Source organism: Drosophila gunungcola, unplaced genomic scaffold, assembly GCF_025200985.1.
Source record: "Drosophila gunungcola strain Sukarami unplaced genomic scaffold, Dgunungcola_SK_2 000001F, whole genome shotgun sequence".
NCBI lineage: Eukaryota > Metazoa > Arthropoda > Insecta > Diptera > Drosophilidae > Drosophila > Drosophila gunungcola.
In genome coordinates, this window is record NW_026453197.1 from 6940141 (window position 1) to 6953145 (window position 13005).

The following is a 13005-nucleotide window of genomic DNA, read 5'->3' on the forward strand; positions in this document are numbered from 1 at the left end:
ATAAAATTATTTTTATCAGAAAATTGATTCGTGATAAGTGGGGCTTCCCCATTCTATATACTTTGACTATTTTGTCATCCATATTGTACATTTTTATTTTTAAATTATAATATTGTGCTAGTATGTTTTCGCATTTGAGCGCCGCGAAGTGTGTGGCATTTTTTGGCGTTCCGGCTGCGTTCACACTGACCTCCTTAAGGTTATCGGCATAACAATTTTGTAAATTCTCGAGTTTGCCGTTTTTCGACTCGTTTTGCCAGTCAAAATTCCAACCGACGTGCCGCCGAAAGACCCACAACCACCCACGTAGGATTTGGATCAGGATTTCACGGGGAGACTAACGAAAAAAGGACGAAAATGCTGCGCTCCCTTGCAACAACACGAAACGAAATTGGGGCCCTTCGCTCCGTGCTCCTGCGATCGAATAACGCCACCTATATCCGCCGATCTGCCGGAAATATCGGAGTGCGCGCCCTCAGCTGCCAGCTGATCAACTCCCAGAATCTCCAAAGTATAAGGTAAAAACTCGGTCCCATATCTCCCCTCTTTCGTTGAGGTTAGAAATGGTTGTGTAATATTGCAAAATGCGTACACTGCAGCGGGATTGTATGTGGGTTCAGCTTTGGGGGGCTTAGGGGGCGATGATTGACAGCCCCGTGTCCATGTATTTAGCATCAATCTATATATATTTTTTGCGTGTGTTGTGCGTGCTTCACTGCTGATTGGATTTATGGCCAAGGTCATACACACGCTTCTATATATCGCATGACGCGTGATAGTGTTTCGGCTGGCTGATAAGCTGGAAAATTCCGTCTAATGATTTAATAGGTCACTTTTTTTTGGGGGCTTTTGTTTACATCTGGCGAGAGTGGGATTGAACCACCTATTTATTTAGTATACATAGGTGTGTGGGTACGTAAACAACAACAAACTATCAGCTGACCGGCCATAAATTAACCCATCGAAATGGTTTAAATTAGTTCTATCTTATCAAATTTGCAAAACTAGCTAATTTCAAACTTATAAAATGCAGTTATAAATTAGAAAGTTATTTTTCGTTAAATCATAAAAATTAATCCAACTTAAGTAAAAATAAAACAAACGAAAGCCCAAATAAAAATTGAAATCTTTAATGGACATAAAAAATTATTATTAATTAGTTTTTTTATTATTATTGTTAACGTGTTTTTTGCATATCAGATAATTAATTTGCTTTTTAAAAATTTAAAATTTATTAATTTAATTTAATAAAATATTTTATTTGTGTAATCGAACATTATTTTTATATATATTCTTATAAACTGTTGCACAAGACATTCTTTTTGTGTCCCTGTTATGTCTTTATCGATATTATTTATTTCAAAATTATTGTTTAAGTTGCCTAGTTTTAAAAGTACCCTTATTAAGAACTAAACCAAAAACCTCTTTAACACCTTACAGGTCCAAACTTACCACTAGCCAACCCTTGGCCGGATGGAGCTACAACTTTGCCCGTGCCTATGCCAGCCTTCCGGAGCACATCAGGGTGCCCCTGCCCGCCCTATCGCCCACCATGGAGCGCGGATCGATTGTCAGCTGGGAGAAGAAGGAGGGCGACCAACTCAACGAAGGTGGGTAGGCCGAATTCTCCACAGCCCGAATTCCGTGAATAAATATATAATAATCATAATTTCAGGTGACCTGCTGTGTGAAATCGAGACGGACAAGGCCACAATGGGCTTCGAGACGCCCGAGGAGGGCTATCTGGCCAAGATCCTCATCCAGGGCGGCACCAAGGACGTGCCCGTCGGCCAGCTGCTTTGCATTATTGTTCCCGATCAGGGCAGCGTAGCGGCCTTTGCTGATTTCAAGGACGACGGATCCGCCGCACCACCAGCTGCTCCGGCAGCCGCGCCAGCAGCTGCAGCACCACCGCCACCAGCTGCTCCGGCTCCAGTAGCCGCCGTTCCCGTACCAGCTCCAGCCGCTGCTCCAGCTGCAGCAGGTACAGGCCGTGTGTATGCCAGTCCGATGGCCAAGCGACTAGCCGAGGCACAACAGCTGCGTTTACAAGGTTGTTCAATCCCAACTAATGCCACTCTTCTATTCATCCTGTCCGATCTCGTCCTGCATGCACCGCCTGACTAAGACCATTACATTCCAAAGCAGTGCACGGAAATGTTTCGGTTTTTTCTTAAATTAAGATTGATAATGAGAGTCAGAAATTTGATTAACATTTTTTTTTTTCTCTATAAAGTACCATTGAAAAATTAATCATTTCTATTATGAATTTACTACCTACATTTTAGTTACATAAATTCTTTATGTAGGATCTTTTATGCATTTGTTATTTCTTTCACAAAATTGAAATATTAATAACCACACTTTTAAAGCTGATAAGTCAAGCTTTCAAAAGATATATTATTATTTATTTGACATCCTAGCACTACAAGTAAAATCAAGCATAAACATACCACTCGTCGAAATTTACATTTGATTAAACAAGCTTTATTTGAAATCATTAAAAAAGCAGTATTTATTTATTTAAAAAAAATCTTATCCAATCGGATTATAGTAGAATGATGTTTTTAGTTATATTTTTTTAGATAAGTTGGTTTCTAGCATGAAGAACTCTTATATCATACAATCCATAGCAACACCATTACCTTTCCATTCATCGTCCCCAGTCCAATTGTTCTGTTACTAATCCGCGGCTTTTGTGTGCAGGCAAGGGCAGTGGAGTCCATGGCTCAATTAAATCTGGTGATCTTGCAGGCCAGTCTGCGGCAGCCAAGCCAGCTGCTGCGGCACCTGCCAAGGCTCCAAGGGCAGCCGGCGCTCGATTCGAGGACATCCCGGTGACCAACATGCGGGCTGTGATCGCCAAGCGACTGCTGGAGTCCAAGACCCAACTGCCTCACTACTACGTCACCGTGCAATGCCAAGTGGATAAGGTGAGTGATCGCTTCAAATTTTCGATTAAAAGCTATTTAAAGCAATGGTTTCCTAGCAATTTGCTTTTTACAATTGATTTATTCAAATATCTACTAAAAGCCAGTCAAATTCTTTTTTTGCAATTTGATTATTTAATATTTTACCAAATCAAATTTGTGACATTACAAAAAAATACATATATTTATACATCGAAAGATTATTTTCTATAATACATTTTTAGTGACTTTCATCACATAGGACTTAATAGGATTTTAATATCTTTCGAACATTTTCAAACCTAGCTACGCAACTTTGCGAGGATATTAAAAAAAAAGATTTTTCACCTAAATGAAGTCAAGTTTTTGTTTATTTAAAAGCATTTTAACTTATAATTTTGAAGAGATGCGACTTACAAAAAGATATTTTGACTTTGAAACTCAATTTTGTTATTTTTTTTTTGTTGTATTAAAACATTCAAGTAACAACTGGGTCTTAAATTAATTACTTGCAGCTCCTGAAGTTCCGCGCGAAGGTGAACAAGAAGTACGAGAAACAGGGCGCCCGCGTCTCTGTGAACGACTTCATCATCAAGGCAGTGGCAATCGCCAGTCTCAAGGTTCCCGAAGCAAACTCCGCCTGGATGGACACAGTTATCCGGCAGTACGACGATGTCGATGTCTCGGTGGCCGTCTCCACAGACAAGGGCCTGATCACCCCGATTGTCTTCAATGCCGACCGCAAGGGTGTCCTGGAGATATCCAAGGATGTCAAGGCGCTGGCAGCCAAGGCACGCGACAACAAACTTCAGCCCCACGAATTCCAGGGCGGCACCATTTCGGTGTCCAACCTGGGCATGTTCGGTAGGGAAATTATTTACATATATTTTCAGGCATTTAAATTTATTAATATCATTTTAATTCTTTTATAGGTGTAAACCAGTTTGCTGCCGTCATCAATCCCCCGCAATCGTGCATCCTTGCTATTGGCACCACAACGAAACAGCTGGTTGCGGATCCCGATAGTCTCAAGGGGTAAGATTAAAAAATTAGTAATACAAAAATATTTTGAAAACCATGAAAGTATATCAAAAAAAATATCTATCATTTTGGTGTTTTTTTTCTATATATATAAATACATATGTACTTAAAACGAAAGTAGTTAAAAAATCATTTTGAGTTAAGAGTTTTATTATCTGTTTTTTTTTAAGATATTGTAGTTTCATAAATGAATTGTAATTGTATTATTATTATTTGGTGAGGTTAGCGTATTTGGACTTTGAGGAGCTTTGTCTCTTTTAACATTAATATTTTGTAAATATGTTATATTCTATAACTTTTGCTCCAAATCATATCTTAAATCTATCTAAAATCCTTTTTCCATTTCAGTTTCAAGGAGGTCAACGTGCTGACCGTTACCCTGAGTGCTGATCATCGCGTGGTAGATGGTGCAGTTGCTGCCAGGTGGCTGCAGCACTTCCGTGACTACATGGAGGATCCGTCCAATATGGTATTGTAAACGGACTGGCACGACCCCATCACATTTAGAAGAGAGACTCCAACGAAAAACATATAAAGATAACAAATTAGTAACCTCTCTTTAAGGGAGGCGTTTTGGTCGACATAAAATACGTGGATGTGTGGATTCTAATCGGTGTTGCATATGTAAAGTTTTAAATTGGATTTAACTCATCCCATTTTATCACTTATATATATATAGAAATTTAATTGTGTAATATTTGATGTAGTTAATGCTGGTGGATGTATGCCATGATTGTAGAAAAACCACACACAAAATACTTGAATGATATTCGAATTAACTCACTCAAAGAGCTGTAAATTTCCGTTTGATATGCTAAAACATTTTGTATGCTTTGTTCGCATATGTTGATCATGATCGAGTATGAAAATGGAAGTAGTTGAAAGTCCAAAGACGCGTTGAATAAACCTAAAACACACTCACATGAACTAGCCAATTCATAAGAAATCTGGACTTTTATTTTATTGTTGATGGGGGTTTCCTTAGAAGAGTTTTGATCCTTTTCAAATAATACAAAGGACCTTTAAAAGATTTTGCATGATCATCTCGTTTTAAAAATTTGCCTGTGATGTAAAACAGTTGTCTGAAAGGAATTTTAATTGGGACTTTTTAAAGTTAAATAAGTTAACTTTAACTTTTGTCTTTGTCTGACTTAAGTCAAGTAAAACTATAATAAAATGATTCAGAATTAAAATCAAATATTAAGAATATATAGAAAAAATTGGTGAAATTATTTAAAGAATTTATAATTTATATCCTACCATTTTTCCACTTAATAATCAGTATCCAAAATCGAAATGCATTTTCACAGTGGTTTATAGTATTATGTAACTAGTTTATTGCCAAACAGTTATGAACTAAGCAAACACAAGTTGCAAGTATTTACAAGCAAAAACTTAAGCTAATGTCAGTGGATGTGGTGGTTTTGTGGCGTTCTGGAATGGGGCAATCACCACTGGGCAGGGCCCAACTGGCTCCAATCGGCCACGTACTGGGCCTGCTTCTCCAAGGCGGGGAACCACTCGACGCCGCCGTAGTCGATGGCGGGCAAGGCGCCCTTGTAGTTGGCGGGCAGGATGGAGGGGTCCAGGAACTTTTGCAGCGACTTCATGTCACTGCCGTGAAAGTGCATCTGTCGGTGATTAAGAAAATACATATTTAGATATAAAAACCTTAAAAAAAGATTACAAAAATGAAAAAAAATAGTTATGATTCAAGCCTCAATGTGGTTTTCGTTCAAATATTTATATGATTTATTTTTTTTAAAGATGTTTGCTCATACTTAAAGATCTTTATTTATTTAATTTTCAAGGAAACACAAGGAAAATGTACCATGATTTTTATTTTTAGGAATTCTTTGTATTGCTTTAGACCCAAGACTCAATGTTTTATTTTAAATTTCGTTTGACGGAGCTATTTATTTTTGATTAAAATAACAATTTTAAGCAACTGTTATATATTGAGAACTTTTAAAAGCAGAAAATTTACTTTGATTATTATTTTAAAAGAATTTTTTTAGCTAATAACACAATACGTTGCCTATTTTTGAGGGCAGAAGGATAAATGTATATGTGAAAATTGACTCACCCTCTTGTTCAACTTCTCCTTAACGAATGGCTTGAACAGCGACCAAACCATGTTGAAGATGAACGGCTGCTTCACGAAGTGCACCTCCTTCATGCGGAGAGGCATGGCTTCCTGTATGAATGTGAGCAGTCGCTTGGAGAAACTCGGCGACAGGGCCTTCACCTGCTTCATGGCCAGTCCCTCGAAGTCCATGATGCAGACCACGCCCCTCACTTGGGTCTCCTCCTCCAATTGGGCGGCAAGATGGACCATATATAGCATTCTGAACATATCATCGCTGCTAATCTCGCTGGGATCCCAAAGCTTTCCACAGTTCACGATCAGCACACGGCGACCCTTCTGATCGCAATTTTTCAACACATTGATCACACTGCCCTTCACGAATTTCTCCTTGACCTGCTCAACTAAAAGTCCTCGGATCAGAGAAGCATATTCCTTGCGGAAGCTGGCGGTGGTTTTCATCTGAAATTGTTTACAAAGTCATAAGGGTCTATAAATTACAATGTATAATAATAAAATATAAATAATAGTTGATTCATTGCATTTTAATATTCGTTTAATTGATCATTTGTCTAAAATTAAAACTTAAAAATATCGTTTAGCATGCACATTTTATTTCTATATGATTATATTTGTCTAAAAATGTTTTGTTTTTAAGATAAAATTGTGTAATTGCCACGATTAAACTTTGAACCTGTGACGCATGTTCTTTACGGAAGTATTAGGTAAATTTGGCATGTTGGCATGTGTGACATTGTAAGATTAAAATCCACAGGTGATAAGTATTGACCATTGACCAGAACTATAAAATTGCCATATAAGCTATGCGGCTTCCTATGATGATAAATTAAAAATGGGGAAACATTCGATTTTTATGGCCTGATTCAGTTATATTATAAGTCATTGTACATTCCACATTAATAAAGAGAATCCGATCTGATCGGAATTGGGTCCGCTTATCAGGGGCTTCTCTGCCTGGTCAGCGAGTTCAAAAGCAAGTTATCAGCAGACGGGTACTGTAAACGATCTTGTTTTTGGCTTTTATTTCAGATCGTATGTTTCTTCGTTTACAATATCCCATATATCATCTCTCCTAGACTATAAATAAGGTGGCAAGAAAATATTAGTTTATTGCATAAGAAAAATAGGAAGCATTAAGAGAACAATTTAAATGATTTTATTCTGTGATTACCTCCTCTAAAGCTTTAAAGTAAGTATTTTTATAATTTATCATGTCTCCCCTTTTCAAAATACTTAATTGCATTCGTTATTCTTTTACAACGTATAAGTATAATTTTATTCCTCATATTACTTGTGCACTTGTTTGAACTTAGGTTATAGACCCCGTTTCAATAGCTATGAAGTCGAGGATGTTTGCTGGCGATAAGACTGTTCGAGACGTTCTAAACATTTGATAATCTTTCAAATGGTGAACCAAATATCAAGTCCCTTGTGTTGCCGGTGTTGATAAGCGAAAGCCATTGAATTTTGTTTCTAAGGCGGACGATTCGATTAGAGTTCAAGATGCTAAATGAACTGTAGTGAAATGCAAAGCAATGAAAGGAAAACCAGCATTAGAATTAAGAGCTTCAACTAACCAAGAATTTGTTCTTATAGTGGGAAATTTTGGGGCTTTCAGAATTTTAAATGTAAATTCCGATAAAGCCTTTTCTTATTTCTAATATTTCACAAAATAAAAATTCCTATAGAAAATTAGTATTATAAAACTTTGTTTGTGATTGTTGTATTGAAACCTTACTCTTCGTAATATTTTTTATCAAAGTCAACATAAATATTTTTAGTTATGTAGAAAAATGAAATGAGTAAATAATTAAACAATTTAATCTGTTCATTAAACTCAGAAAACAATATTCCTCGATTTTAGAAAAAATTCGTTAGAAAAAAAATGATAAAGGGCGATATGACCTGTTTCATTGCCTTAAGTAATTTTTAAGGTATGTTTTCCTAATATATGGCAGTCCATGATTAGTCCATTATTCCTTAATTAAGGATTTATTTTTTCTAAGTGTAAGAAAGTACTTCAGTTTCAGATTTTCTTTAATAAATATTTTTTCAAATAAGGTAAAATTAAATGTTTAATTCAAATTACTCGTTTACTCATTTGCTTAATTCAATTACTCAAATTACTAATTGTTTTTTTTTTTGATTGAACACAGATTGCTTTAATGGTACGCACCTTTTCCAAGGCTCCCTCGGGGTAAAAGTGGCAGCAGCGAAGGAAGACTGTGAGGAAGGCGTCGTCATCCTTGTAGTTCAACTCGGGCGTGGCCTTAAGCAGCTCCCGCAGCTTGATGATGGCCTCCGCCTTGACCTCTTCGGTTTCCCGTAGTTCCACCCGGGCGATTTCCACGGTCTCCGGCTTCAGATAGCCCAGACGCAAGTTGAAGGCCTCCTCGGTGATATCGGTGGCAGCCATAATGTCGTTTGGTATTATTTCTATTTGTCGGGGCCTGCGTGTTGGATTTTGGAAAATGCGTTGTTCTATGTTAGTTTTACTGATCACTGATTGCCAGATGAAAATTGGCCAGATAATTCGGGGATAATTTGGCCAGCGCCAGCACCACTTTTGAATCGATTTGTTTGAACAATCTGCCCCGATTATCCTGATTAGTAGTAGTATTAATGTTGTTGTTTATTTACCTAAGACAAAGTCTAATGCAATTTTCACTTTTGTAAGTTTTTCAGCGTTCTTGAGTTTTGCTTCCTTGCGCCTCGTGCGATTCGAGTCAACTGAAATTCGGTTTGCCTTTGGAAACCCTTGTGAGTTAACTTCTATATTATATATCAGCCGAACGACAGCCACGACGTCGACGTCGTTGATAAAGCAGCGCTGCAGCAGAGGCGATCGCAACAACCGTCTTTACTCAACTTCCATTCCCATTCCTTATCTTTTAGACTAATGGCGCTGAGCTTCAAAACAGAATAGAGCAAAATAAAAACACAGAAATATCAAAAAAAAAAAAGGTCATCTTACCGGCTGTCGATCACCTTACGCCTTTAACCCTCGGGCATCTCCATTGAACCCCCCCGGCTAGGCCTGAAATCCGACTTTCAACTCTGTTCCGAGTTTTTGCATTATTTCGTCATTGATCGTGATGTTTACACGCGTCTGGAGTCTTGAACCTTAGCTTAAATTACCTTTACCTCTAATTTACCCTTGCTACATCTCCACTTCGCTGGCAGCACGTAATAAAAAAGTCAAATTTGTCAAAAGAAATATAAATATCAATTAACAGCGAAAAAAAAGGTTGAACCAGCCTATGACAGCGGAAACAGCGCACTGTTACTGAAGCCCCTCATAATTCCCATAAACCAATATGATAATGACAATTGCTGCTTACAGGTACCCTGTTATCATTACACCTGCTGAAATAAAGTAAAAAGTGCCTTAAAAATGGGCGATTCTTGTACATTTTTGATAAGAGTGATTTCCCTGCCATTTGAAAATAAGAATGTATTTCTTTTAATTTATTTTCAGTGCTTGTATATAAACAATATGAATTGGGTTTTTAAGTTTTTTTAATTCGTATGAGCCTAGAATAATTACTTTAATTAATTAATTATTTAAAATAAATTGTAGATAAATTATTATAAACATTTGTTTTCTTTTACCCTAGCCATAGCAACCCTTAAACTAGCGATTACTTACAGGGTATGTAAACTACTTTCGACTAAAGTCCGACATGAATTTCTGGAGTGATAACAGCTCCCAAAAATATTCTGCTCCTAGGGCTATTATCGAATGTTTCTTGTTCTAATGGAAAGAGAGGTGCCAACAACAATCATCGTGGAATTCTAATCACAGCTCATAATCCTTATCATTGGCAGCGCTCCCTGCCTAGGAAGTCGTATTTTTTTTTTTTCAATTTATTTACCTGAGAAATATTGTTTTTGTTGTCAGATTCAGAAATGAGTGGGTAGTAAGTGGGCGGTGGGGGTTTCGGTTGGTTGATCTTCGTCTTTTCACACCTTTCGGGGCATTAAATCGGACCGGGGATCGTGAATTGCGACCCGTTATCATTGTTAAGCGCTTTTGTTGCTGCATTTCATATTGTTATTATTGGTACGTGATCGGCTCTTTGTTTTGAAATTCATGTTCCAAACACAAAACCATTTTGTGTTGCCCCTTTGCTAATATCGACTTATACGTGTTCTTATACAAACACAGTGGACACTCGAATAAATGATAATCAGCTTGTAAAAAGATAAATATATATATTTTTAAAGATTCCCATTAATTATTGCTTTGAAATTAAAATTGTTCCTAATCTGAAATGATGAAACCATTTCTTTTTATTTTAAAAATATAGTGTTTAAATATCTAACCAAAAATAAATTATATAATATTAAAATTATAATGTAATACAATTAACATTACATAGTACATTATTATAAAAAGTTATTTTTCCTAAACTAGTTGTAGTTTTCACAACGAATTCATGAATTATTTATCCAAATTTTGAAATAGTTGCATTGCATTTAATACTGTACTTTTAAGTTCGATTTACTGCTTTATACAACTGCCTTGTAGTGTAGTCATAGGGCAAAGTCTGCATTCTTGATACGATTTGTTGTCGAAGCTTCAACGCAGTCGTCAACCCGAACACTTTTTTGCTGTGTTTCTTTGTTTTCGATTTTGCTCAAGTATTAAACTTACTTTTGTTATTGTTTTTACTTTCTTGTTACTAAGTTTGCTAGCTTATTAATTGATTTTTTGCTTGCTGTTATTGATAATGCCATTGGTGCTGCATCAGCTGGTTTATCGAGCTTCTGTTTTTGCTATTTTGATGAGCATTTAAATGCGTTCAAAAGATTGAGATATTTGTTAGCTTCGATATGAATTTTATTTGCCAACAAAAAATATGCGAACGGTTTCATCAACAATCTTATCTCGAGCCGCACAGGTGTTAGCCAATTTCAAATAGTGACTTAGATAGAAAAATTGTTCGTAAAGGATTTTTTTTTAATTATAAAATATAAAAAATCAATTTTATAAAAATACATTCGAGTCAACCTTTTTATAAATCGTTATTTATTGAAATACAATCTGGCCACTGCAATAGTTAAAATAAACCACAATTAAATGCAGTAATCAAATTTTAAAATGTTAGTCCTTAAAAATCAATGGTGAGCAAAGACCTATATAGTGGATATATGTATATATATCGCAAGATTTGAATACATGCGCAAATGACATAATTATCGGCTAATGCCAATGCCAGTGGGCTTAAAATATTTATACACAGCCCCTTCAAAACGAATCGCAAGATAAGCAATGTTTACACCATGTCTAGATTTCATGACTTTTGTTGATAAGATGAAAACCCCCAGCGAAGAAGAATTTTATTTTCCATTCTTGCAGCAACATGTAGAAAGATTATCCGGTATTCAGTCCCTGTTAATGACAATAAATGTGTATCTTGGCCAGCATCATTTTGTTTGAACTTTATCCATCCACATAATATAATGTACTTTGGCAGGTGAGTAACTGAAACAAGATAACTTTAATTATCGGAGAAACACCTGCACAAAGTGCACTACTTTAATAGCACACCATTGATCGATGTCTTGCGAAAATCAATTAACTTAACGGAACGAAGTTTACCCGATCAGCCATATGCCGAGCTGATTTCCAAGTTCGACTTTGATCCTCCAGTAATCGCTGACGTCGGAAGTGTTCAGGGCGACAATGTGCAGCTAAAGCCAACAAATGTGTGTCATCTGTGAGGCAATATTGACATCACGTAAATAGTTACTAGGAAAACATGAATGAATAATCTGTTTCTGAAAATTGTTTTAAATTAAAGGTAAAAAATATCCCGTTTCTGAGTTTTTGCCTTTCACGAACACTCGAAAATATTTTAGTTGGACTATAGACAAGGTTAAGAGAACTATCATAGGTGGATGAGTATACTTTAATAGCTGTCTGGTGAGGTCAGTTACAGTCTAAGTCTATTCTTTTCAGCTATATAATTTGAGGTAATTGACAATAAGTTTTAAGTGGGCCTAAAAGGTTTATGGTTATTTAAATAATTCCTGAATGCTGTTTGAAAATATAAAAATGTGCTAGACCTAAGTACGTTTATGATTTAATTAAATACAAAGTAATAATGAATTATTAATGCCTAAAAAAATTGACGTCAGTTGAGTTTTTATAACAATTATTTATTATAACGTAAGAATCAATAAAAAAAATATTTGCTGCAAATTTGTGTTATATAGTAAGAATGAAATTTTTAAGATATGTAAGTAATATGAGTTTTATAAAAAGGTTATATACATATTTAAAATATATCATAATAAAATACTTTTACTTTTAAACGCTTATGTAAACATAGTAAATACAACAATCGCCATACGAATACCTTGCGTATACGTAATATACGGAGTTTCGTTGGCGTATTCTTAAAAAAAAAGAACAGCCAATTAAAATCTCTTTAAACAAATATTAATTTCCATTGCTTTCCCTAATTATATAACAACATTAGGTAATTAATCAAAATGCTATTTGGCTCTCAATACGTGGTCATTATCTTTATGGTAGCTCGCGTTATTTTTCCCACAAAGTGCCATAATTTAGATAACTTAAATGGCGAAAAATGTTTAATTTATCAGCCCCAAGACCAAGAAGTGATAACGAACCCGGTGTTTAGGTAAAAAGAAAACTGCAAACATGGCCAAATGAAACAAAAGAATTGGCCAAGAACAAATGCGATGAACTTCACCTGGTGGCCTTCAAATTGGCTAAAGAAAGTTGAGTATTCCAGTTTCAAGTGCTGCAATCAGCATAAAGCGAAGCACGAAATGAAAAAGGAAAATATAATTGGAATTATCGAAGCGTGATTAAAGTTCGCCCCCTGGGGTTCTGCCTTGGCTAATTGTTAGATTAACACGATCTGATATTAGCTGATTAAACAAGTTTATTGTTTCTCTACCAATAAAATAACA

The 13005-nt window shown here is 35.9% G+C and overlaps 2 protein-coding genes across 4 annotated transcripts; one reads left to right on the forward strand and one right to left on the reverse strand.

Moving 5' to 3' along the window:
* Positions 1–116: 116 nt before the first annotated feature.
* On the forward strand, positions 117–4896 carry LOC128261479 (dihydrolipoyllysine-residue acetyltransferase component of pyruvate dehydrogenase complex, mitochondrial). 3 transcript variants are annotated; one of them, XM_052995199.1, is made up of 7 exons: positions 117–518; positions 1441–1610; positions 1676–2053; positions 2755–2933; positions 3425–3773; positions 3842–3944; positions 4299–4896. In XM_052995199.1, exons 1-7 carry the CDS (start codon positions 358–360, stop codon positions 4426–4428), a joined length of 1470 nt encoding a protein of 489 aa, XP_052851159.1. In that variant the 5' UTR covers positions 117–357; the 3' UTR covers positions 4429–4896. The 3 variants fall into 3 exon arrangements, with proteins under 3 accessions (XP_052851159.1, XP_052851158.1, XP_052851161.1); XM_052995198.1 differs by having other exon boundaries at positions 118–518; positions 2707–2933; XM_052995201.1 differs by having other exon boundaries at positions 118–518; positions 1676–1984.
* Positions 4897–5247: 351 nt separating this feature from the next.
* On the reverse strand, positions 5248–8857 carry LOC128261480 (retinaldehyde-binding protein 1). The gene is made up of 4 exons (XM_052995202.1): positions 8698–8857; positions 8234–8507; positions 6037–6498; positions 5248–5581 (listed from the first exon to the last, which is right to left on the reverse strand). Exons 2-4 carry the CDS (start codon positions 8471–8473, stop codon positions 5399–5401), a joined length of 885 nt encoding a protein of 294 aa, XP_052851162.1. The 5' UTR covers positions 8474–8507; positions 8698–8857; the 3' UTR covers positions 5248–5398.
* Positions 8858–13005: the final 4148 nt, after the last annotated feature.

Coding starts and splice junctions, on each gene's coding strand:
- LOC128261479 (XM_052995198.1), top strand. CDS start 358: ATGCTGCGCTCCCTTGCAACAACACGAAACGAAATTGGGGCCCTTCGC. Junction 1,611..1,675: donor GGGCGACCAACTCAACGAAG/GTGGGTAGGCCG, acceptor TCATAATTTCAG/GTGACCTGCTGTGTGAAATC. Junction 2,934..3,424: donor TGCAATGCCAAGTGGATAAG/GTGAGTGATCGC, acceptor AATTACTTGCAG/CTCCTGAAGTTCCGCGCGAA.
- LOC128261480 (XM_052995202.1), bottom strand. CDS start 8,473: ATGGCTGCCACCGATATCACCGAGGAGGCCTTCAACTTGCGTCTGGGC. Junction 6,499..8,233: donor CCGAGGGAGCCTTGGAAAAG/GTGCGTACCATT, acceptor AAACAATTTCAG/ATGAAAACCACCGCCAGCTT. Junction 5,582..6,036: donor AGGAGAAGTTGAACAAGAGG/GTGAGTCAATTT, acceptor AATCACCGACAG/ATGCACTTTCACGGCAGTGA.